The sequence below is a fragment of the Spermophilus citellus genome, assembly GCF_964194105.1.
Source record: "Spermophilus citellus genome assembly, chromosome: 12".
Taxonomy (NCBI): domain Eukaryota; kingdom Metazoa; phylum Chordata; class Mammalia; order Rodentia; family Sciuridae; genus Spermophilus; species Spermophilus citellus.
The window spans coordinates 91069492-91091790 of NC_138198.1; the positions used below are offsets into that span (position 1 = coordinate 91069492).

Genomic DNA, 22299 nt, shown 5'->3' on the forward strand with positions numbered 1-22299 from the left:
AATTTTAAGAAATAATACAGAGAATCTCTGTATTCTGAACCAGTTTTCTCCACTGATAACATCTTGTAAATATCAGAACCAGAATATTAAATTGATAAAGATACAAAATATTTCCATCATAAAGATATTTCACATTGGTGGGCACAGAGGTTCATGACTGTATTCCCAGTGACTTGGGAGGCTGAGACAGGAGGATGACAAGTTCACAGCTAGCCTCAGCAACTTAGGGAGGCCCTGTCTCAAAAATAAAGGGGGCTGCAGATGTAGTTTCGTTGTTAAGTGCCCCAGGTTCAATCCAGAGCCCCCACCCCACCAGAAAGATAAATAACTTTGCCTGTTAGTAGCCATCCCCAGCTTCCCTCCTTCCTGTACCTGTAACTTCCTTCTTAACCCTTGGCAAACATTAATGTTCTTTTTGTTATGTTTCTGTAATTTTGTCATTTTAAGAATCTTAAATGGGGGCTGGGGATGTGGCTCAAGCGGTAGCACGCTCGCCTGGTATGCGTGCGGCCCGGTTTCTATCCTCAGCACCACATACAAACAAAGATGTTCTGTCCGCTGAAAACTAAAAAAAAAAATAAATATTAAAAAAATTCTCTCTCTCTCTCAAAAAAAAGAATCTTAAATGGCTGGGGAGTAGCTCAACATAGTTTCTGGGTTTGATCTCTCCACCATTGCAACAGGAACAGAATCTTATATTTTACTCCTCTGTGTAAATCTAATACAACCTATTTAATTATTTTTTAAAAAAATATTTTTTAGTTGATGGACCTTCATTTTATTTATTTGTGTGTGGTGCTGAGAATTGAACCCAGTGCCTCACACATGCTAGGCAAGCACACTACCACTGAGCCACGACCCCAGTCCCCATTTAATTATATAGAAATTTTATGATGATACAAATTGTATCTCAGTCTAGCTGTTAGAAAATAGAATGTTATTACTGCTAACTATATTAATGTTATAAGTTGAATTAAACAAATCTTAGAATTTATTTTTTCACTGAACATAATTCTGTAGATATTCAAGTTGTTTCTTATTTGCTTTTATTGCTGAGTATTATTACATGGTATGGATGTACCACAGTTTGCTAAGCTATTTACCCATTGAGTAAGACTGAAATGGCCAATTTTTTACTATTTATAAGTAAATTCTGCTGTAAACATTCGTGTATAGGTTTTTATGTGAACATAAACCTTTGTTTCTCTGGGGTAAATGCCCAGTAGTATAATTGTTGGTTATATGGTAGTTGCATGTTTAGTTTTTCAAGAAAATGCTATGTTGTTTTCCATAGTGTCTGCACCACTTTATATTACAATTTCCTCTGCAGCTTCACCAACATTTTTTGATGTTATTTTAAATTTTGGCCATTTTGATAGGTGTTAATGATATCTTCTGGTTTTAATTTGTATTTCTGTAATGGCAAATGATGTTAAACATTATTTGATATGCTTATTTGCCATTTCTTTACCTTAGGTAAAAATGTCTTCATGTCTTTTGTTCTTGTTTTAGTTGGATTGTTTGGTTTTTAACTGTTGCTTTGAAACTTCTTTATATGTTCTAGATATTAGTCCTTCATCAGATAAATGGATTTACAAATATATTTTCTCAGATTATGGTTTTGTTCATAGAACAAAAGTTTAAGAAGTCTAAGAAGCTAAAAATCTCAAGTCAACCTCAGTGTGCCAAAATCAAGGTGGTAGTAGGGCCCTCTTCCCTTCTGAGGCTCTGATAACACTCCAGATCTCTGTTTTCACATTCGCATGAGTTCTATGTGTCTATGTCACATCTCCCTTTGCTTCTCATTTATAAATATATTTAGGATAGCAGTTAGGGCTCATTTGGATAAACCTGGCTAATTACCTCATCTCAAAGTTCTCAATTGAATCAAATCTCTTACCATAACATTGCCTTTTCTGGGGAGTTAGAAAGCGCATGTATCTTCAGATGGCCATTATTGACTTTAATACTATCTGTGATATATTTTGAGGTTTTTGTTTTGTTTGCAGTGCTGGGGATTAAATTCAGGACCTCCAGTGTGCTAGGCAAGTGCTCTGCCATTAAACTCTATCACCAGCCCTTGAGTTAGTTTTGTTTAAGGTTGGAAACAGATTGAGGTTCATTTTTTTACCTATGATGTCTGGTTGTTCCAGCATCATTTCTGAAAAGTGTCTTTGATTGAACTGCTTTTACTTCTTTGTTAATCAGTTTTGCAACTAAGATATATTTTTGCCAGCCTCTAGAATCTTCTTTGAAAGTTGGAGTACCTACTTTATAGAGACCTACAGAGCAGCTGCTTTTTAGGGACCTTTTGTTTTTGGTGGTGCTAGGGATTGAGCCCAGGACCATTTTTAGAGACTTTTAAATTAGTTTTGTATTAATTATTTTATTATATAGTTTATTTCAATTGGAAATGTTGATATTTTTTCCTTTATGTCTTTATATTTTTAATTAGTCCTAAGTTAATTTTAAACCTATTGCTTTCTTTTTTTTTATTACACATATACAGCACAATTTTTCATATCTCTGGTTGTATATAAAGTATGTTGACATCTGCTTTATTTCTTATATGAATGTTTTCATTGTGTTTTGGGTGAAATTTCCAGTTTTTAGTAAAGCGATTAATATTTGAAGTGTTGTATTATAAATTGTTCAACTAATTTATTGCATAATTTTGTGGGATTAAATCAGAATTTTTTTTTCATTTTTAATATGGAAACTGAACCCAGAGGCACTTTACCACTGATCTACATCCTGCAGCCCTTTTTTAATTTTTAATTTTGAAACAGGGTCTTGCTAAGTTGTCCAGGCTGACCTCAAACTTGTGATTCTCCTGCTTCAGCCTCCTAAGTAACTGGCATGATAGGCTTGTGCCACTGTGTCTGGCTTACCCAACTTAAACATTTTAAATTTTGTTGTTTTTAAAAGAGGAAAGATTTAATTAGGTTCATGATTTCAGTCCATTGTTAATGGGCCTGTGGTAAGCCTGCATATCATGGCAGAAAGGCAGAAAGGCTTGGGGGAATAGTTTACCTCATAGCCTGGAAATTTTGGGGGGCAAGGGAGAGTGCAAGTGCCTAGCTTAAACTTTTTTTTTTTTTTTAAGAGAGAGAGAGAAATAATTTTTTAATATTTATTTTTTAGTTTTCAGTGGATACAACATCTTTGTTTTATTTTTATGTGGTGCTGATGATAGAACCTAGTACCCCGTGCATGCCAGGTGAGCACGCTACCGCTTGAGCCACATTTCCAGCCCTAGCTTAAACTTTTTAACATGAATGTGTTTATAACCAATATAAGCTATTGTTTTGGGTATGTGATATTTGGAGGCTGCCTCGATTCCACTTTTTCTATAGGTCTGTGGTTATCTGATTTTGCATGGTGCGGTGATTTTTAGGAATACATACGTTGGGTGATAATATAATTGTGTTACATTATAATAAATCTTGTAATAGATCTTAAGAGTCTGTATGTATTCACTTTTCCAATTCTATGAATCTACATTTCTGTGTCATTCAAAAGAAAGTTGGTATAGACATTTAGTTAAAGTAACCTTATGAGAGGTATTTTCATGTGGATAAAAAAAAACAACCATGAACTTTATATTCACTCTTTAGTCAAACTGAAGTCAATGGCAGAGGCATGTGCAAACTGCACAGTCTTGTATCTTTCTCTTTTTTTTTGGTACCAGGGATTGAACTCAGGGGCACTTGACCACTGGCCACACCCACATCCACATCCCCAACCCTTTTTTGTTTTTTATTTAGAGACAGGGTCTTACTGAGTTGCCTTGTGGTGCCTCATCCTCCCAAGCTTCTGGGATCATAGGTGTGCACCACCACGACCAGCAGTTTGTTAAAGTTGAAACATGGCATCCTAGGATCATTCCTGATGGTTAATTAATTCCAAAAGAGTAAATTCTGTTATATTGGTGAAACTGATGATTTTTACAGTTCTGTCAATATGAAGTATAAATCTCATTCTGGAGGTTGTGAGGTCCAAGATGGCAGGGCTGCATATTATGAGGGTCTTCTTGCTGGTGGAGATAGTTCCAGGGCCACTGAGGGCAATGAATGACAAGAGGGGTGCCTGGGAACTTTTATTTTTTGATAGGCATAGGATCACAAATTAATGAAAAAAAATGACTAATTAAGATAGTTTGGGGGGCAGCTTTGCATGAAACCACTGCATACATGTTTTTCAGATGGATTAAAAAATGAAGGGTAAAGCTTTAACTTTTTAGTGGGAAATGCAGGGAATGTCTTATCTTGAAACAGCAAAGTCCTTAAGAAAGCTAAATCACGAACTGAAATTTTAGGGAAGAGTGATGAATTTAGACTATATTAACATTTAAAAATTTTTTATATCAGAGGATCACAGACAATGTTAAAGACAAATGATACAATAGTGATGTGGTCTGTTCAAGTACAACAGATTGTATCAGATAGGTTTTTACATTTTTTTTCCCACTCAGCATTAATGTTTTATCCCATCATCAAAAGGCATTGGAAGCAAAGTATTCTAAAAGTAATTGAATGTAACAAGTCACACAGAATGCTCAACAACTATCTTCTTGGTTCAGTTGGTCTTGAGTTCTTGGAATACTTATTGCATTGTTCGCCTTTCCTTTGTGCATTTTACATCTGCTTTCATAATTTATTAGCTTTAACTATTTATTCCTCTGCCCCTTTTTAAAGTTCAGGGTAAAGTGTTTATTAGGAATGTAGTACTTTATAAATGTATTAGTGTTTTAGAATTATTTGGGCTCTTGTTAGGACTCTTGACAGTTACACAGATGGTCTAGTCCAACAGTTTTTTTTCCCCCCACAAGCCTTATAAGTTTTAGCGTGGAGCTATACAGAATTTAAATATTTTCAGTATTTCATATGTTGTGTAATATCAGAAATACTAAAGTACGTACAGCAAATGATTTTAATTTGGGATTTAATTTGGGATTCTAGGTTGTTGATCATTTTCTATCAGAACTTTGAGCATCATTCCATTCTTTTGTCATCTGTAATTGCTTATGAAGTATGATGCTGATCTAATTTTCTTTCCTTGGTAAATGGTCTATCTTTTACTCCCTCTTGGAAAGCGATTGGAAGTTGAAAAAAGATTATTTAAAAGTTTCCAGTGATCTGTGTGGGTATGAGTCTTTTTAAAATTCATTGTACAGGTTATTCACTTGTCTCTTATTCTTTTTTTCTTTTTAAAAAATATTTATTTTTTAGTAGTAGTTGGACACAATGCCTTTATTTTATTTATTTATTTTTATGTGGTGCTGAGGATTGAACCCAGGGCCTCGCACATGCTAGGTGAATGCTCTACCATGAAGCCACAACCACAGCTCCCAGTTGTCGCTTATTCTGCAGACATGTTTGCTTACTGCTGGACTCTGACATTTTTTTTTTTTTTTTCTTAAAATAATTTTCTATTGTCTGTCTTCTGTTTGGTGGTTGTTGGGCTACAGAATTAGGGAATCTTATGGTTTATTTCTAGAGAAATTTATTTTCTATCTAGCTTTATTTTTTTTTTTTATTTTTAAATTTTTTTGTGGTACTGGGGATTGAATTTAGGGCCCTGTGCTAGGCAAGTGTTTTTTGTGTGTGCTTTTTTTAAGCCCAATTAGAAGATAATTTTAATTTTTCTAGTTTTTAACAATTTAATGTAACTCTTAATTAAGACCTAATTAAGACCTTAACGTAAGTGTAATGCACATATGAAAAAAGGTCCCTATAGTAAATGTCTAGCTCAGTAGAATTTTTTCCAAACTGAGCATATCTGTATATTCAGCACCCTCATCAAACAAAAGAACATTGAGAGCACACTGAAAATTTCCCAGTGTATCTTTCTCCAAGGAAAATCTCACATTCTCCAAGATACCCTAATGATGACTTTGAAAATATTTTTTAAATTGTTATAAAATAGAAAAATTAGGTTTATCTTCTGATTGGGCTTTAAAAAATGCTTAAAACAAACAAACAAAACACTTGCCTAGCACAGGACCCTGAGTTCAATCCTCAGTACCACAAGGTGTGTGCCACTGGGCCCTACCTGCTTTTTATATTTTCGTTCTCATTATAGGAACTGTAGTTTTCATTTTGTAAATAAGCCACAATTTATTCTTCTATTGATAACATTTATATAATTTTTAGTTTTAAGCTATTGCAAATAGTGGGCTGCAAACATTCTGGGAATTTTTTTTTTTATACAATTCTATTAGGTATGTATTTTGGAGTAGAATTTCTGGGCTGTAGTAGATACTGCCAACTGGTTTCTCAAATGGTTCTATCAGTTTACTCTCTCTCTCTCTCTCTCTCTCTCTCTCTCTCTCTCTTTAGAGAGAGAGAGGGGAGAGAAAGAATTTTAATTTTTTTTTTTTTAGTTCTCAGCGGACACAACATTTTTGTTTGTATGTGGTGCTGAGGATCGAACCCGGGCCGCAGGCATGCCAGGCGAGCGCGCTACCGCTTGAGCCACATCCCCAGCCCAGTTTACACTCTCTACCATCAAATAAATGTTGGTTTACACCACCCTTTTCATTTTTAGTGAAGTTATTTCTTTTTTACTCTTGTTGAATAAGTGGATTTTGAAATTTTGATCTTTCCTTTTCCTAAATAATAACTTTTATTTGTACATATTAAAATTTTAAAATATTCTATTTATGGAAGTATTAAGTTATCCAGCTTATAATTAATCATTTTTAATTACTATTTCACTTTATTTCTTGCATTTGATTCCATCTTTTTTATGCACAATTCTCTCTTAGCAGTGAGTTTTGCTGATATAGACTTTGTTAACAGCTTCGATTCTGAATTTAAAGAGGAAGGTTTAGCTTAGTGATAGTTTTACCTTCATCTCTAAATATTATCTCTCTTTTGTAGCTTTAGTAGACATAGCTTCCATAACAGTACTTAAGTCTTGGTTCCTTTTCTCTTACTCTTAAACTCCTTTGAATTGTATATCTTTAAATTATTTCTTTAGTACTCTTCCACCTTGTCTGCTCTTCTTATTCCCTCCAATTTCAAGATCATATTTCTAATTGTTTACTGGATATTGTGTATTGAGATGATTTTTGTGGTACTTTGAAATTAACACTTATACTTTCTATGCCAGATAATTCTTCCAATATTTATTAACTTGGTGAATAGAGTCACCTTTTACTCAGTCTTCCAAGTTATAAATCCTACCTTTCTCTCCTACAACTAATTATAATTTTTTTTTTTTAACCTGGAATTGAACCCAGGGGCCACTGAGCTACATTTGCAGACCTTTTTACTTTTTTTTCTTTTGAGATAGGGTCACACAGAGATTCTGAGACTTGTCCTTGAATTTGTGATCCTCTTATCTCAGCCTCCAGAATCCCTGGGATTACTGGCATGCACCTCAGTGCCTGGCTTTTTTTTTTTTTTTTTTTTTAAACAGGAAGCTCTATCCAAATGCCGACAAAACCATTGAGAAAGACAGTGGGATAGACAAAGGGGGGAATGAAGGGAAAGGAGGCTTGGGATAGGGAAAGACAGTGGAATGAATCTAACCTAACTTTATGTATATGAATATATCACAGTGAATCTCACATCATGTACATCTATCAGATACTAATTTATTAAAAAAATAAATAGCAGAAATATCAATAGAGTATAGAGGGAAAGGAACGGGGGAGGGAGGAGGGCAGGGAAGTACTGGGGACTGAATTAGACCAAATTATTTCAATGCTTTTATAAATTATGTCAAAATGAGTCCTATAGTTAGGTAAAAGAACTAGTTAAAAAAAAAGTGTTTCTCTAAAACAGAGCTATTTGTGTTCTTCCTCCCTTTTAAAACCTGTCTTAGTGTAGACCTTATTGTATTTTAGACTGTTGTTTCTAATTATTGCTTATTTAAGTGAGAGAGCTATCTGAAGCTTCCTTCCCTCTTTTTTTTAATATTTATTTTTTAGTTGTACTTTGACACAATATCTTTATTTTATTTATTTATTTTTATATTTATTTTAGTTATGAGGTGCTGAGGCTCAAACCCAGAGCTTCACACATACTAGGCAAGCGCTCCACCACTGAGCCACAACCCCAGCCCCTCTTTTTTTCTTTATAGTCCCTCAGGTTGAAGAATATAAATACTGAGCAAACAAAGTATTTAAATGAAAAACTTATTTAAAAATTATAAATCATACAGATAATAAATTTAAAATTTTTAGTTTAAACAAATTTGTAACATATTATTTTATGATTTGAGCATTTATGCTTCTGGAGTTATCAAAGCTCAAAGTGGCACTTAAGACTTTTGGGGTACCCTAGGAACTTTGGTAAGTATTGATATATTGTGATCTGAAATGTTGAATAGTCATTTTCCAATATCTTCACTGTTACAGTTTTTATCTGGGATATATCCCTAAAAGCTCATTTGTTAGGCAATGCAGCAGTGTTCTAAGTTGGAAAGAGTGGATTATGGAGTTCTGACTTAAATCAGTAGATCAATCTACTTGATGTATAAAAATTTGAATGTGTTGGTAACTGGGTAGGTGGAGTATGTCTGGAGGAGGTAGCCACTTGGGGGTCAGTCTTGGGGACTATGTCTTTCCCTGGCCCATTCCTCTCTGCTTCCTGGATGCTATGAATTGAACAGCTTTCCTCCATCATGCCCCTCCACTATGGTGTTTTGTCTTGGAGCCCGCTAACCATGGACCAAACCTCTGAAACTGAGCCCAAAATAAACTTTTCTTCCTCTAAGTTGTTGTGAGGTTGAGGTCACAGTGACAAAAGTTGACTTAACACACCCAGTTATATTATATTGGTTAATTTATTGACTTTTTATAATTATACATAATTATGGGTTATAATTAGATGCTTATTTTTATAATTTTTAAGACTAGTTTCTAGTTTGACAAGTGAAAACTGATGTCTTGGTCTTATTTGCTTTGCATTATTTTGATACCTTGTTCTGGTGAGTATTATTAGTGTTTTAATTTATGGCCTTAATTGATAATCACTTCTAATGTCTTTAATGATATTAGCTACTGTTTGCACTTTCTTGACTCTCATAGTATTGAAATCATGTGAATAACTCAGTTGTAAATATTTTTACTATTTTATGGATTAGGAAACTGATTTAGAGGGGAAAAATGATTGTTCAGTACTACATAGTTAGGGAACTCAGATTCTCATTTTATTTCGTTGTTCCCTCACTTTTATTGGTATAAATGAGTAATGTTGATACATTTGATCCCAAATATAGACACCTATATGGCAGAGCCAGGATAAGAGCCTGTGATTTGTCTGGCTCTCTTAAAAGCAAAATGATCAAATGTGGTAATTAGTGTGATCAGAGGAGAATAAATTAAAATTTTATTTAGTTAGTTTGGTTCCACTTAGAATGTTGGCTGTGGATGTTAATGCTAGAAGTGTTTTTAAATATTTCTTAAATTGTATTCCTTTGTATATCATTGTGGGAGATTTTTATATATCCTGACCACATAAGTTTGGGCAACCATTATGTTTTTCCTTAGCAGAGGAAACAGTCTGTTCTTCCAACTTTGCTAATTAATCTATGTATTCTTTTTTTGGTGGTGCTGGGGATCAAACTCACTGCCCCACTCATGCTAGGCAAGTGTTCTACCACTGTACTTTCTACTTCTAACCCTATGCAGTCTTGTTTAGTAGACCTAATCATATTTTGTGGGAACATCTTGATATATATATCAGTTTGAGCCAAAAGATGATATGGTCCATCCTTTCAGTTTGTAAGGGGAGAAAATGGAGATCCAGTATAGGTGTGTTTCACACAGCTGCTAAATGGCAGCGCCAGGATAAGACTCAGTTCTTCCTTTGTAGCATGCTTCCTGTGATGATAATGTTACATAATAATATTTATGTTTTCCTATACTCTATTAAACAATTGTAAAGTAGATCTGTAGCTGCTTTTATGTTCCCATCTAATCTAGTTATTAGTCTTATTCTCTGAGAAATAACATATAGTTCTTAAAATCCTGAGATGTACATATGAATAGCCTAATGTACTTAGCATAAATATTTGTCCAGTCACTTATTTGTTTAATCATAGAAATAAAAAGAGTACTTTTTTTCTGTAATTAACATGTCACAAATGTTTGATTTAGTTTCTGTAGAAAATGTTTCCTGACTGCAATGAGAGAAAGTGGAATACATTGTCCCCTGTGTCGTGGAAATGTGACTAGAAGAGAAAGAGCGTGTCCAGAACGGGCCTTAGATCTTGAAAATATCATGAGGAAGTTTTCTGGTAGCTGTAGATGCTGTGCAAAACAGGTAGAGAAAATGCTCTTTGAAAGTTTAAAATTCTACTCTGAAGTTTTCATTTGAGTGCTCTTGGTGGGTGCTTACACTGTTTTAAAGAGAAAGATATTATTTAGTTTTGGAATTGAGTAGAAAAGACCAAAAAAAGTTGTAGCTGTAGATTTTACTAGATTATAAGCTTATTGAGAACAGAGATTGAAAGATAAAATCTCTGAATTATCATACTTTTTAGCATGGTATTTCCTGCAAAGTAATAGCTCATTAATTACTTGCAAAATTAATTGAACACTTAGTTCATTTATACCCCATTGTGGTGGATTTAATGTTTAAATCGTTTTTCTGACAATAGCATCAGTATTGCAGCTTTGTACATAGAAATGTTAATCATTCAACCAAATTGAAGTAAAGGAATTCTCTAGGGTCCTGCTTTATATATGTATTTATCTAAGAAATCACAAAGTATTTGGCAGAAGACTTTGGTTAATTTTTAAGTAACAGGTAGGAAAATCAGGTGTTGGCAAATAACTGGCATTTATTTTCCTTTTTTTTTTTTTTTTAAGAGAGAGAGAGAGAATTTTAATATTTATTTTTTAGTTTTTGGCAGACACAACATCTTTTTTTGTATGTGGTGCTGAGGATTGAACCCGGGCCGCATGCATGCCAGGCAAGCACGCTACCGCTTGATCCACATCCCCAGCCCCTGCATTTATTTTCTTATCTGTAATGTATTGTTCTATTATTTAGAGAAGGTGTAAAATGATGTGGAGTAGCTAGACTTTGAGTAGATTTATGTGTCTATGGATTTTTTTCTGAAAACTAATAGTAAACAAAACTGTTGCCATTTTATGCATGCACACAAATCAGATCTGTTTTTCTATGACTTTAAAGAAGGTGAGAGAGCAATGGAGTGAAGCTGGAAAACATACTTGAGATTCTGGCTTTACTCCTCAGTGAGAAACTAAAAAATGTTTCATATATTAACTTGGGAACTTAATTTTTTAAAAAAATGCTTTCTATTTGTGCTATAAGTAATTAAATAAAGAAATGCCTAATAGAATGAGACGACTTAGTACTTTTGACTTTTTTAATATTAGTAGTATCATCATCTCAAGTATAAAATTATTTGTTGATATTTTTTGCTGTGACTTTATAGAAGGTGGACTCTTTCAAGGTCAGCACCTAATAGAAAGGTATTACCTATTTTCAACTCTTAAGAATTAAATAATTATTTTTTTAAAAACTCTCTTTATTTAAATGAATTTAATCTTGTTTAATTTCATCATTTATTTTAATCTTTTTTCTCTTGTTGAGAGTTGAGAGTATCAAATGTTGTGAGTTTTTTTTTTAACTAAAAACATTTTAATCTATTTACAGATTAAATTCTATCGTATGAGACATCATTATAAATCTTGTAAGAAGTATCAGGATGAATATGGTGTTTCTTCTATTATTCCAAACTTTCAGATATCTCAAGATTCAGTAGGGAATAGGTAAGCAACCTTTCTTCTTAAAAGTATAATTTTTATAATTGAAATGGGAATTGTTTGAGGAACTAGGATTTTTTTTTATCATTTGTATTTTTAAAGTAAAATATACTATTAAAACATTTTCCTTCAAAATTTTTGATAAAAATGAAAAAGTTACTTGAAAAGTAAGTTTTATTTTAGTGATATAAAATATTTAAATTTTGTTGTTTTTTTTTGTTGTTTTTTTAATTTTGAACTGGGGATTGAACTGAGGGGCACTCTACTATAGCTATATACCAGTTTTTTATTTTGAGACAGGGTCTTAAATAAATTGCTGAGACTGGTATCAAACTTGAGTCCTACTGCCTCAACCTCCAAAATCGCTAGAAGCAATACTTTAAAATTAAAAACTGTTTTTTGGTTGTTTTTTTTTAAATGCTACTGATACAGTATTCAAAGCTTAGATGCAGGTTCACTTTGTTTTGATGATTATTGTCACTGGAAAAGATACCTTCCTATAAAAAAGGAAGGAGATATGTCATAAGTTCAAATTACTAAAATTTTTAGTTCTATTCACTAAATATCAAAAAGGCTTTTATTGAAATTTTCACCTTCCCTGATAAAAACTGTTAAAAGTCAACCAGAAATTGTTATATTTTCAAGGGGAACATTCAAAATTCATTGATTTTATTTATGTAGGAGATTTTTTAACTGATTAGAAAGACTTGTTACCAAGTTGAGTTTGAGTGTTTTTTAAACAATACAGAGGTAGTCTCTCTGTATTGCCCACACTGGCCTCCAGCTCTTGGGTCCAAGCAGTCCTTCTGCTTCAGCCTCCTGAGTAACTAGAAATACAAGTGTGCCCCACTTGAGATTTTCTAAAAATAAGGGTCACATACTGATTTTGGTCACAAAAATCATACAGTGTTTCCTTAATAATTGTATTCTTCATAGTTTGAGTTTATTTTAAAGAGCAATTTTTTTAGTGTTTTTGTTGTTAAAATGCCACCTTTACTGGAACAGATTAATATCTGTCAGATACATGCAAAATACTCTTAAAAGTTTTTTATTGGGCTGGGGTTGTGGGGCAGCAGTACTGTGCTTGCAAGACCTGGTGGATTTGATCCTCAGCATCACATAAAAATCAATAAATAAAATAAAGGTATTGTGTCCAACTACAACTAAAAAATAAATATATTTTTTAAAAAAGTCTTCTATTTGGGTATGTAATTCAACTACGTGTGGAGAGGTGGTTATCTTCACAGAGGGTGCCTTTTCATTGAGTACACATTGTTATATGCAACTTTATTTTGAAAATTTTAAAAACGACCATCTGTTAGGTAGGTGATACACTATTGTTTGTCTTTTTATAAAAGAAAATTGAATAGTAAGGTTTTTTTTTGTTGTAGTTTTTGTTTTTTTAAGTTCAACAACCCTTAAGTTTAGGTTTGAGATACAGAGCAAACCTCTTTAGGACTGCTACCTATCTCTTTACTATTAAGATTTCTACCTTTGAAGGACCTGACCTTGCTTTTGTAAAATTGACCAAATGGGTGAAATTCTCTCTCACACAAGTGGCAATCCCCATATGGCATGTCCATTCTTCCTTTATGATTTCTCTAATATTTTATATGACACAAGACTGACAAGTGAAGAGAAGATATCAAGATGTTGTATATATTAAATATTAGTGAAGTTTGGGAGTCAAATATAAGTGTAGTAAATAAGTATTTTCTTAAGCCTACTCCGTTTTGGAGGCCACAACCTTAAACAGTGTCCTACCACATGTCAAAAAGTTGATGAATTTTTGAAGTCTATCCATGTTTAAAATCTTACTGGTAGAGGTAGAGGAGTAGGATTTAAGGTAATTCAAAATTGTCTAATCTGTACTTTTGTGACTGCATATTAATATTAAAAGACATGAATAAGAACCTAATAAGCAGTTCTGTCTTAATTTGTTTGAAAAGTAATTACCATAATTATTGTATGTTCAGAACATTTGAAATTTATACTTTAAAAAAAAATTCAGACTGGTTGTTTTTCATTAACAGTTCAAGTTAACAAATCCCTGATGGTTTTATTATTTGAGGTTTTAACCATTTTCCCCCTGTGCTTATTAAGTAATAGGAGTGAAACATCCACATCTGATAACACAGAAGCTTACCAAGAGAATACAAGGTAAGCTTTTTAAAAATTTTGCTAATTTAGCAGGTAATATCCATTACTTTATTAAATAATAAATTTGTAAAATAAATTTTTATTTACTTAAATCATTTGCTTTAGTGCTAGAGGTTGGTAGTTTAAGAAACAGTATAATTTTTTTTTCAATATATATTTTTATTTATTTATTGTTGGTTTATTAGGAGTTTACACAATAGTGGGATTTGTTGCAATGTATTTAGACATGCACATATCAGTATAATTTTTGTTTTTAATAATTTCATTAAATTCAGAAAGTTTAGCTATTCTCTTTGACTATGGTTAGATTTCTTCCAAGCATGATTCATATAGAGTTTTCAATGTTGAATTGTTCCTTGCTGACTTTGAAGAGGTATCAAAGCCTAATAATGCTTGATGCTCAGATTGTTTTGAAGTGCTTTATTCTAGTGATCAATGTGTCTTTTTGCTTTATCTGTAAATTTTGTATGTTTAATTCCTAGGACCTGGATTATATTAAAGATATAATTTTTAAAAAAAATTTTTTTTTTTAATATTTGTTTTTCAGTTTTCAGTGGACACAACATCTTTGTTTGTATGTGGTGCTGAGGATCGAACCTGGGCCGCGCGCATGCCAGGCGAGCGCTCTACCGCTTGAGCCACATCCCCAGCCCGAAAGATATAATTTATTATTATTATTTTTACTGAGGATTTAACCCTGGCATGCTTTACCACTGAGCCCTAGCCCACTTCTTTTTATTTTTTATTTTGAAACAGGGTTTTTTCTAAGTTGCTCATGGCTGGTCTCAAAGATGAGATTCTACTGCTTCAACCTTCTGAGTTAATGGGATTGCAGGCATGGGCCTTTGTGCCTGGCTAAAGGTATAATTTTGGTAGAAATCTTAGAAGTTTTAAATTTTAGCATCAGACACTGGTGCATGCCTATAATCCCAATGACTCAGGAGGCTGAGGAGGATCACAAGTTCAAAGCCAACCTCTGCAGCTTAGTGAGGCCCTAAAAAATTTTTCAAGGAACACAAGAATGACATCTATTAGCTTCATATTAATGATTGATTCTAAAAATTTGGACTTATCTACTTAAAAAAAGCTAAGTCTTTTTGTTGTTATTGTTTTGATCTAGGCAGACTCCATGAAAAAAATTTAATACTATTTCTATTAACTGAGATTGTTTGAGAAGTTCTGTTCTAGATCATTTATTGAAAACATTTTAAAAATGTGAGAATCCTTCAATAGTCTAATGATTATAACTTTAAAAAAATAAGCTCACATTAGTCAAAATATAATAGAGCTCATTTTTTTGTTATGGTATTGAATTAAATATGCTTCATTTACAATTGTTTTGTAGTTCTGGGAATCCCACCTTTAAGTGTCCCTTGTGTCAAGAGTCAAATTTTACTAGACAGCGTTTACTTGATCACTGTAACAGTAACCACCTATTTCAGATAGTTCCTGTGGTAAGTACATGTTTAAGATAGTCTTCTGCTTAAAGTATGCTGCTCCATTTATTTTACTTTATATATGCAAAAGGGAATGCCACAGATATAAATTGGGATATAGAGCATTATCAGTAAGGTAGATTTTTGTCAACAAACGATTGATAAATCAAATTTTATTTGAGCCAAAATGAGATGTTTAGAAATCCAAGGGATATGCTTATTGTGAGATAGGATAGGACAGCCTGGAGAAGAGTAAAGTGATGAATGAGGTGAACAGGAAATTCATTGTTAAACAGTGACAGAACCTAAATCTATTGGGTCCTTTCAGTTTCTTTCTCTATAGGATGTAGATGACAGGGTCCAAGCAGGTGGATTTGTTGAAAGAATAAACCCAATAGGTATTTTTTTAAAAATATTTATTTTTTAGTTGTAGTTGAACTCAATATCTTTATTTATTTTTTTTTATGTGGTGCTGAGGATCGAACCCAGGGCCTCGCATGTGCTAGGCGAGCGCTCTACTGCTAAGCTACAACCTCAGCCCCCCAGCAGGTATTTTAAATTCTAAACCTTTGCAGAATCTGATACATGAATGCATAAAGCAAGGAAGGAAAAGAACCATACAAATCTTTTTGATGTCATTTTGAGGGTGAGTTAGAAAGTGATGAGACCTTTTCAGTGAATGAAGAAAATAAAAGAGTAGCAATGTGCAGGATTCCAACATTGTGTTAATGGTCTCAGAACAGCTTATTTTGAACACAGTTAATAAGTGATTTTAACTGTGGATAATGGAATAGAACGAACAGAACTGGAAGAGATATTTCTTTTTTAGCTAAGCTTTTTTTGTGTGTGTGTGTGGTCCTGGGGATTAAACCCAGGGCTTTGTGCATGCAAGGCAAGCACTCTGCCAACTGAACTATATATATGTCCCTGCCCATAAGCATTTTGATATGTAAACATTCCTTCAGAAATAAAAAATAGGAGGAAAGTTTATCAGTAAAAACTTGTGGATATTTTTAAGCTTAGTGGATTACTAGAAAAATTTGGAAAAAAAGCATGTCCCAATAACTATCGAGAATTCCTTCAAACTCTTGCATACCTACTTTGCTTTTTTAGAAGGGGGTCAGTTTCTGTTAAATAATAATGCCAAGAAGTCTTCAGGAAATCTCATATATAAGAAATTACACTTAGTTTTATATTGAATTAGCAATTTTTATTCATTTCTGCTTAGTAGTCACTCTATTGTAAGCTTTGACTAGAGTCCAGTTACAAAAGTTCCTTTTTATATTATTTAGTATGTCATCCATTTGCTTTTAAAGATGTACTTCATTAAAATTTTAAGAATGCAATTTAAACTTCATAATTCAAATAATTTTCATTTTACATATAAATGAAGCTAATAATATCATGGTATTGTGTAGATCAAATGAGATTATTTACTACATAGGCAATTAATGATAACTATCATTACTATTGGTGTTTCTATTGTGTTTCTATTGAAATAATGTGTAATTGGAAATTAAGTAATAGAATATAAAAGGTCTCTTATTGTATTAGTGCATTTCTTAAGGTACTTTGGGAAATGATCTAGTTATGAAATCTGGCCTTTAGAAATGTTTTTCATCAAGAGCTAGAAGTGTAGCTTGGTGGTAGAAGGCTTCCCTAGCAGGCTTGAAGCCCTGGGTTGGATACCCAGCATCATTAAAATAAAAGGAAATACTTTTCAGATATTTCAGTGTTTTTTTTCAGAGCACTGAAGTACAGCAAATATTGCAGTAAAACAAGTCACACAAAATATTTGATTTTCCATTGTATGTAAAAGCTTATTATTATGTGTTTACTGTGTCAAAATAAAAAACAATGTTCATAGCTTAGTTAAAAAATCATTTTTTGCAAAAAAAGTGTTAGCAGATACTTTTTGAACTTTTGGAAATATGGTGCCAATAAAAGTTGCTTAAACCTTCCATTATATAAAGTTCGATTGTTTTCATAATTTTTTTATATAAAACAATCTGTTTTTCATAGACATGTCCTATTTGTGTGTCTCTTCCTTGGGGAGATCCTAGCCAGATTACTAGAAATTTCGTTAGTCATCTAAATCAAAGACATCAGTTTGATTATGGAGAATTTGTGGTAAGTAAATTCTTTAATAAAGTACTATTTAAATATTCAAGTTAAATTATTTTTTTCAATCTAGACTTGGGGTTTTGTTTGTTTCTTTTGTACTAGGGATTGAACATAAGACATTCTACCACTGAACTACATTTCCAGCCCTTTTTAGTTTTTGTTTTGAGATGGTCTCACTAAAAGTTGCCAAGGCTGGTCTCAAACTTGAATTCCTCCTGTGTTGCTGGAATTTCAAACATGCATCTCCATGCCTGGCTAGACTTGAATTTGAGTCAAGCTGTTGTACCATATTGGTTAGATATATAGCAAGTTCTTTTATTTTTGCTAATAACATTGGCAAACTTTTAGATTATAGATATACTACTTGAGGTACAATTGGTACAACATATGAAAGGATATATTTATCATATACTATAAGTTGTTGTTAAACCTACTATTAGAGATATTAGAGATTTCTCCACATCTAGCACATGAAACTTTTTTTTTTTTTTTTTTTTTTTAATGGAGGAGCTTAAGTATCAGGCAAAGCCAGGTTGATTACTTGGGAAAGTGAGCAATGAAGTTACATAATTTAAAAATGGCTCCTTAAAGCAAAACTGTGGGGTTAATTTCTCTTTCCTGAATGTGTCATAGTTTTTTAAAATTAATTAATGACTTCTTTGTTAAATGTGACATTGCATTTTATTCATCTCCAGTGTAATTGAGACGTTATTTAATTCAGCATTAATCCTGACAAAAAAATGACTATTTTCTAGTTTAGGTAATAAAACCAGACATGTACCGTTCTCACAGGGGATGTGAACAAAATTTACATTTTTCTTTTCTCTCCAGTTTTGAAATTATATAACCCCTCCCTCATCCCCCACCCCCAGCCCTGCTGCCCCCATATCTTCAGTATTAGAGATTGAAACCAAGGGTGCTGTACTAATGAGCTCCATCCCCTGTTCATTTTTAATTTGAGAGGGTTCTGCTTAGTTGCTTAGGCTGATATTGAAAATGTGATCCTCCTGCTTCAGACTGCTGAGTCTCTAGGTGTGAGCCACTGCATCCAGCTGAAATTGCACTCTTGATAAATGGGTTTTTTGTTGTGTTTTTGAGGAAATGGCATTTTTGGTGGCCCTTTCAAAACAATTCAGATGTACATAAAAATCACTGTTTCATTAGCAATTTTATGAAGTACTTGTAGATTATTATTCTCATCCTAGGAAAGGTTACTATGTCTGGAAGACTGTTTGGAAAAATGAAAATCTGTTCAGTGAGCTACTTTTGGTCTAATTGTTATATTGTTTTACCTTGCTATTGAAAACTATGATTTTAATTATTCGATGCTGTTATTTCTTTGGGCAAATTTATCACTTATGATTGTAGGTTATAATTAAGCATAGTTTTGATTAATGATTGATTGGAAATATATATTTCATTCTCTGTTGATCTTATTAGTCCTAAATAATTTACAGTTGAACTTAATTAAAGCTTAAGTATTTAGATCTTTTAATCTTTTATCTATTTATTTTTTTCACACTGAAATTTGAACTTGGGGGTGCTTTACCACAGAGCTACATGCACAGCCCTTTTTATATTTTACTTTTAGTTTGAGATAGTATCTCACTAAGTTGCCCAGGCTAGCTTCAAGCTTGTGCTCTCCCCCCTCAGCCTCCTGAGTTGCTGAGATTACGGATAGGTGCCATCAAATCCACCTTAATCTTATATTTTAAATTATACTATGTGTTGTACACAAATTGTCCTGAATGTAATGTACATCAAGATCAGTAATATACTGGATAAATGTGGAATAGTTGAGTATTTTCTTATTGACTACTTAACGTTTTTGTGTGTGTGTGTGTGTGTGTGTGTGTGTGTGTGTGTGTGTGTATGTGTGTGTTCTAGAATCTTCAGCTAGATGAAGAAACCCAATATCAAACTGCTGTTGAAGAATCTTTTCAAGTAAACATCTGAAGCCTGTAGACATCTCTACATCTTTGTACCTGCAAGTGCCATCTTTAAGGGGAAAACTACACGAAGTCACCGTTTCAGTAACTTGATGTGTATATTAATAAAAGTAATTCAGTCTATTGTTTTAAATTTTTTAATTGAAAAATAAAGGTTGGGCCACCTAAAAACTTCATCTTCTTGACAAGTTAAAAAATGAAAGTTATGACATTACTTTAAAAGCATAAAAAGGATTATATCTCAGTAATGTAGTGAAAAGGGAATCCCTGTTGTACTCTTATCTTTTTTTATATTACATATTTTTGAATTTTTCATTTTTATTATGTTGCTTTTGAAATTTGGTGCAGTTTTTCCTATTTATTGTACACAGGCATCACACAGTAGCAAATTCTAAAAGACGTGATTGATATAAACATAACAAATCTGAGCCAGTTGTCAGAGTTGCAGAATGAAAACTTGAAGTGCTAAATGGAAGAATCCAAAGGAAATTTTTTAAACACAGATTATAGCTGAAGTATTCAACTATAAGAAAATTGTATTTATATAACATTTAGTATTTTTGAAAACTAGTGAGATTTCTTTAATAATTTTAACTCTTAAAGTTCATTGCAAAGACATTTCCTTTTTGCTATTAGAAGGAAATATCAAGAAAAAAATTTATTTCTTTGGGGCAATTGGTAATTCAATCTTGTTTGTTTGACCAATTTGTAAGCTGAAATACCAAGCTGAATAACAATTGTTTTGCCACAGAATTTTCAATAGCCAGTGTTTCTCATTAGCTGAGACGAAACTTACTAGAAACTTTCAGTTGGTGATATATTCTACAGATATACTTAAATGAGAAATTTAAAGAAATTCAAAGCTAAAGATATATATGTACATATACTTTTGTATGTATATACATAACATACATATACATATATATCTTTGCAGTTTGTCAGGTTATACAGAACTTTTATTAAGGATTTAAAAATGAACAAGCAATATAGGATTAAATTATCTGATTTGATTAAAATTTTGTATATCACCAAATTTTTTTAAAAAGTAACAAATGCTAAGTGATATAAGTTGGTTGCTATTACACCTTAAAAATTGAGTTTACACACAATTACCTATTTATATGGTGCTCATTTGTTATTCTCAAAAATAATGCGTGACTATGAGGGTAGTGAAAATAGATTTTACCAGCCACAGTTTCACTACTTCATAGTCAAAACTAAGTTTTTTCTTAATATTGGGAATCATAAAGTATTTTGTAGAAGGGCCAAATCACAGAAAAAAAAAAGGATAAAGTGAATTCACTGACATTCCATACTAATATACAATGTTATGCTTTCTTTAAAATTACTAAAAGATCAAGATCTCAGAAGTAGTTTGCTGCTAATATATACATATATTGTATAAAAAGGTATATTTTGGTTTTTTTAAAACCCTTGTTGACTTTTCTACAGTGAACATTTTTTTAAACTTGATTTAATAAAAATGTTAATTTTAGAAGTGAAGTTTTGTAAAAACCTTTTTCAGTCAAACAGCAATGATTTTATTTATAGATAGTAATAACAATCACACAGAAAGCCATACATCTTAATGCCTTTGTTCTGTTATTCTAAGAGTAATGTTTACTGTATGCTTTAACATTTTTTTCTGCAGCTAACATGAGTGTAATTTTAGGAACAGCAGGATGAATTCTTTATAAAGATACTTTCGACCATAGTTTTTTTTTTCCAGTTTAAAGCAATAATTTAGTAGTTTCTTTCAAAGTTTAACGTGTCTGGTGTATGTCAACTTAAACCATTCTGAAATTTGCAAACTTCTTTAAAGGAAAATTGTTGGTAGAGATCATCTTGATGAAATTGTATTTTGAAGTTTTGTGAATGAGTTAAATATTAATAGTCTTGTGTGTTTTACATATAAGCTTTTTCATAAGGAAAATATTGACTTTGGTATTTGCTTTTCTCTGGGAGTTCAAATATAGAAATAATTGTTTAAAATAGCCCCTCCATTTGTCACTGGGTTGGAAGTAGGGATAAACCTGTACACATTTAATTCATGGAAATTAAATTCATGGGAAAAGGTTCTTATTTTAAATAATTTGTCAGGATAAAGGAGGGAAGCTATTAATACTGATATCTAAATTTCACAATACCACTTAGGAAAGCCTTTTCTTTAAACAAATTACAGTTTATGTTGTTCGTTTAAACAGAGTCTTATTTGAGATGTATTGCTTTATTTTTCAATTAAAAGTGGTTTTCTCCTACTGTGTGTTTAATGAAAATTTTATCCAGAGGCAAATATAACATCTAACTCTCACCCTGAAAGACACATAGATGATAACCCATTACTTTTTAAAAAAGTGAGTAGGCAAAAGTTATCACATACTGTTGAATTTAACTTTATAAACCTTTCATCTGTTTTAAATGTAACACACTATAAAGCTATTTTATGAAGTGTCTAGGTCATCTAGCAAGATTTTTTTAAGCCCTGATAGGCAGAAAGCTAGTTAATTGGTTAATTAAATACCTTTATTTGGAGAAATTACTCTCAAGATACCAGGGCTATAAGAATCTATTGCAAGTACAATGTCATATGCCTATTTGGCTGCTTGGTAAGTACTACCTTCAGTGAACTATAACTTCTATGGAAACCCCTTGAGTCTACTACTAAATCCTTTTTAGAATGGGGTACTATTTTAGCCTGTGTAGAAATGGTATGACCCAGAAAACGTGTGTGAAATTCATGATAGAAATAAAGCATGCACTCCATACCACCTAGTGCACAATATTTTTTTTTTTAATTCTGCAACAAAGTTGCAGAAAATGAAACGTATGATGAGGTTATATTAGAAACTTATGTGATTAAAGGGGGGTTACAGGGAATGGG

The 22299-nt window shown here is 32.4% G+C and overlaps 1 protein-coding gene across 3 annotated transcripts in view; it reads left to right on the top strand.

Moving 5' to 3' along the window:
* Positions 1-21677, top strand: part of RNF138 (ring finger protein 138) — a 33678-nt gene extending 12001 nt beyond the window's left edge. For 2 of the 3 annotated variants that reach the window (XM_081263627.1, XM_081263629.1), the window contains exons 3-8: positions 10112-10277; positions 11640-11755; positions 13853-13909; positions 15255-15363; positions 17368-17475; positions 19357-21677. In XM_081263627.1, coding sequence (XP_081119753.1) covers positions 10112-10277; positions 11640-11755; positions 13853-13909; positions 15255-15363; positions 17368-17475; positions 19357-19425 — 625 coding nt within the window. In that variant the 3' untranslated portion in view covers positions 19426-21677. The remainder of the gene's footprint in view (positions 1-10111; positions 10278-11639; positions 11756-13852; positions 13910-15254; positions 15364-17367; positions 17476-19356) is intronic. The other variant, XM_081263628.1, reaches the window with a different exon arrangement.
* Positions 21678-22299: the final 622 nt, after the last annotated feature.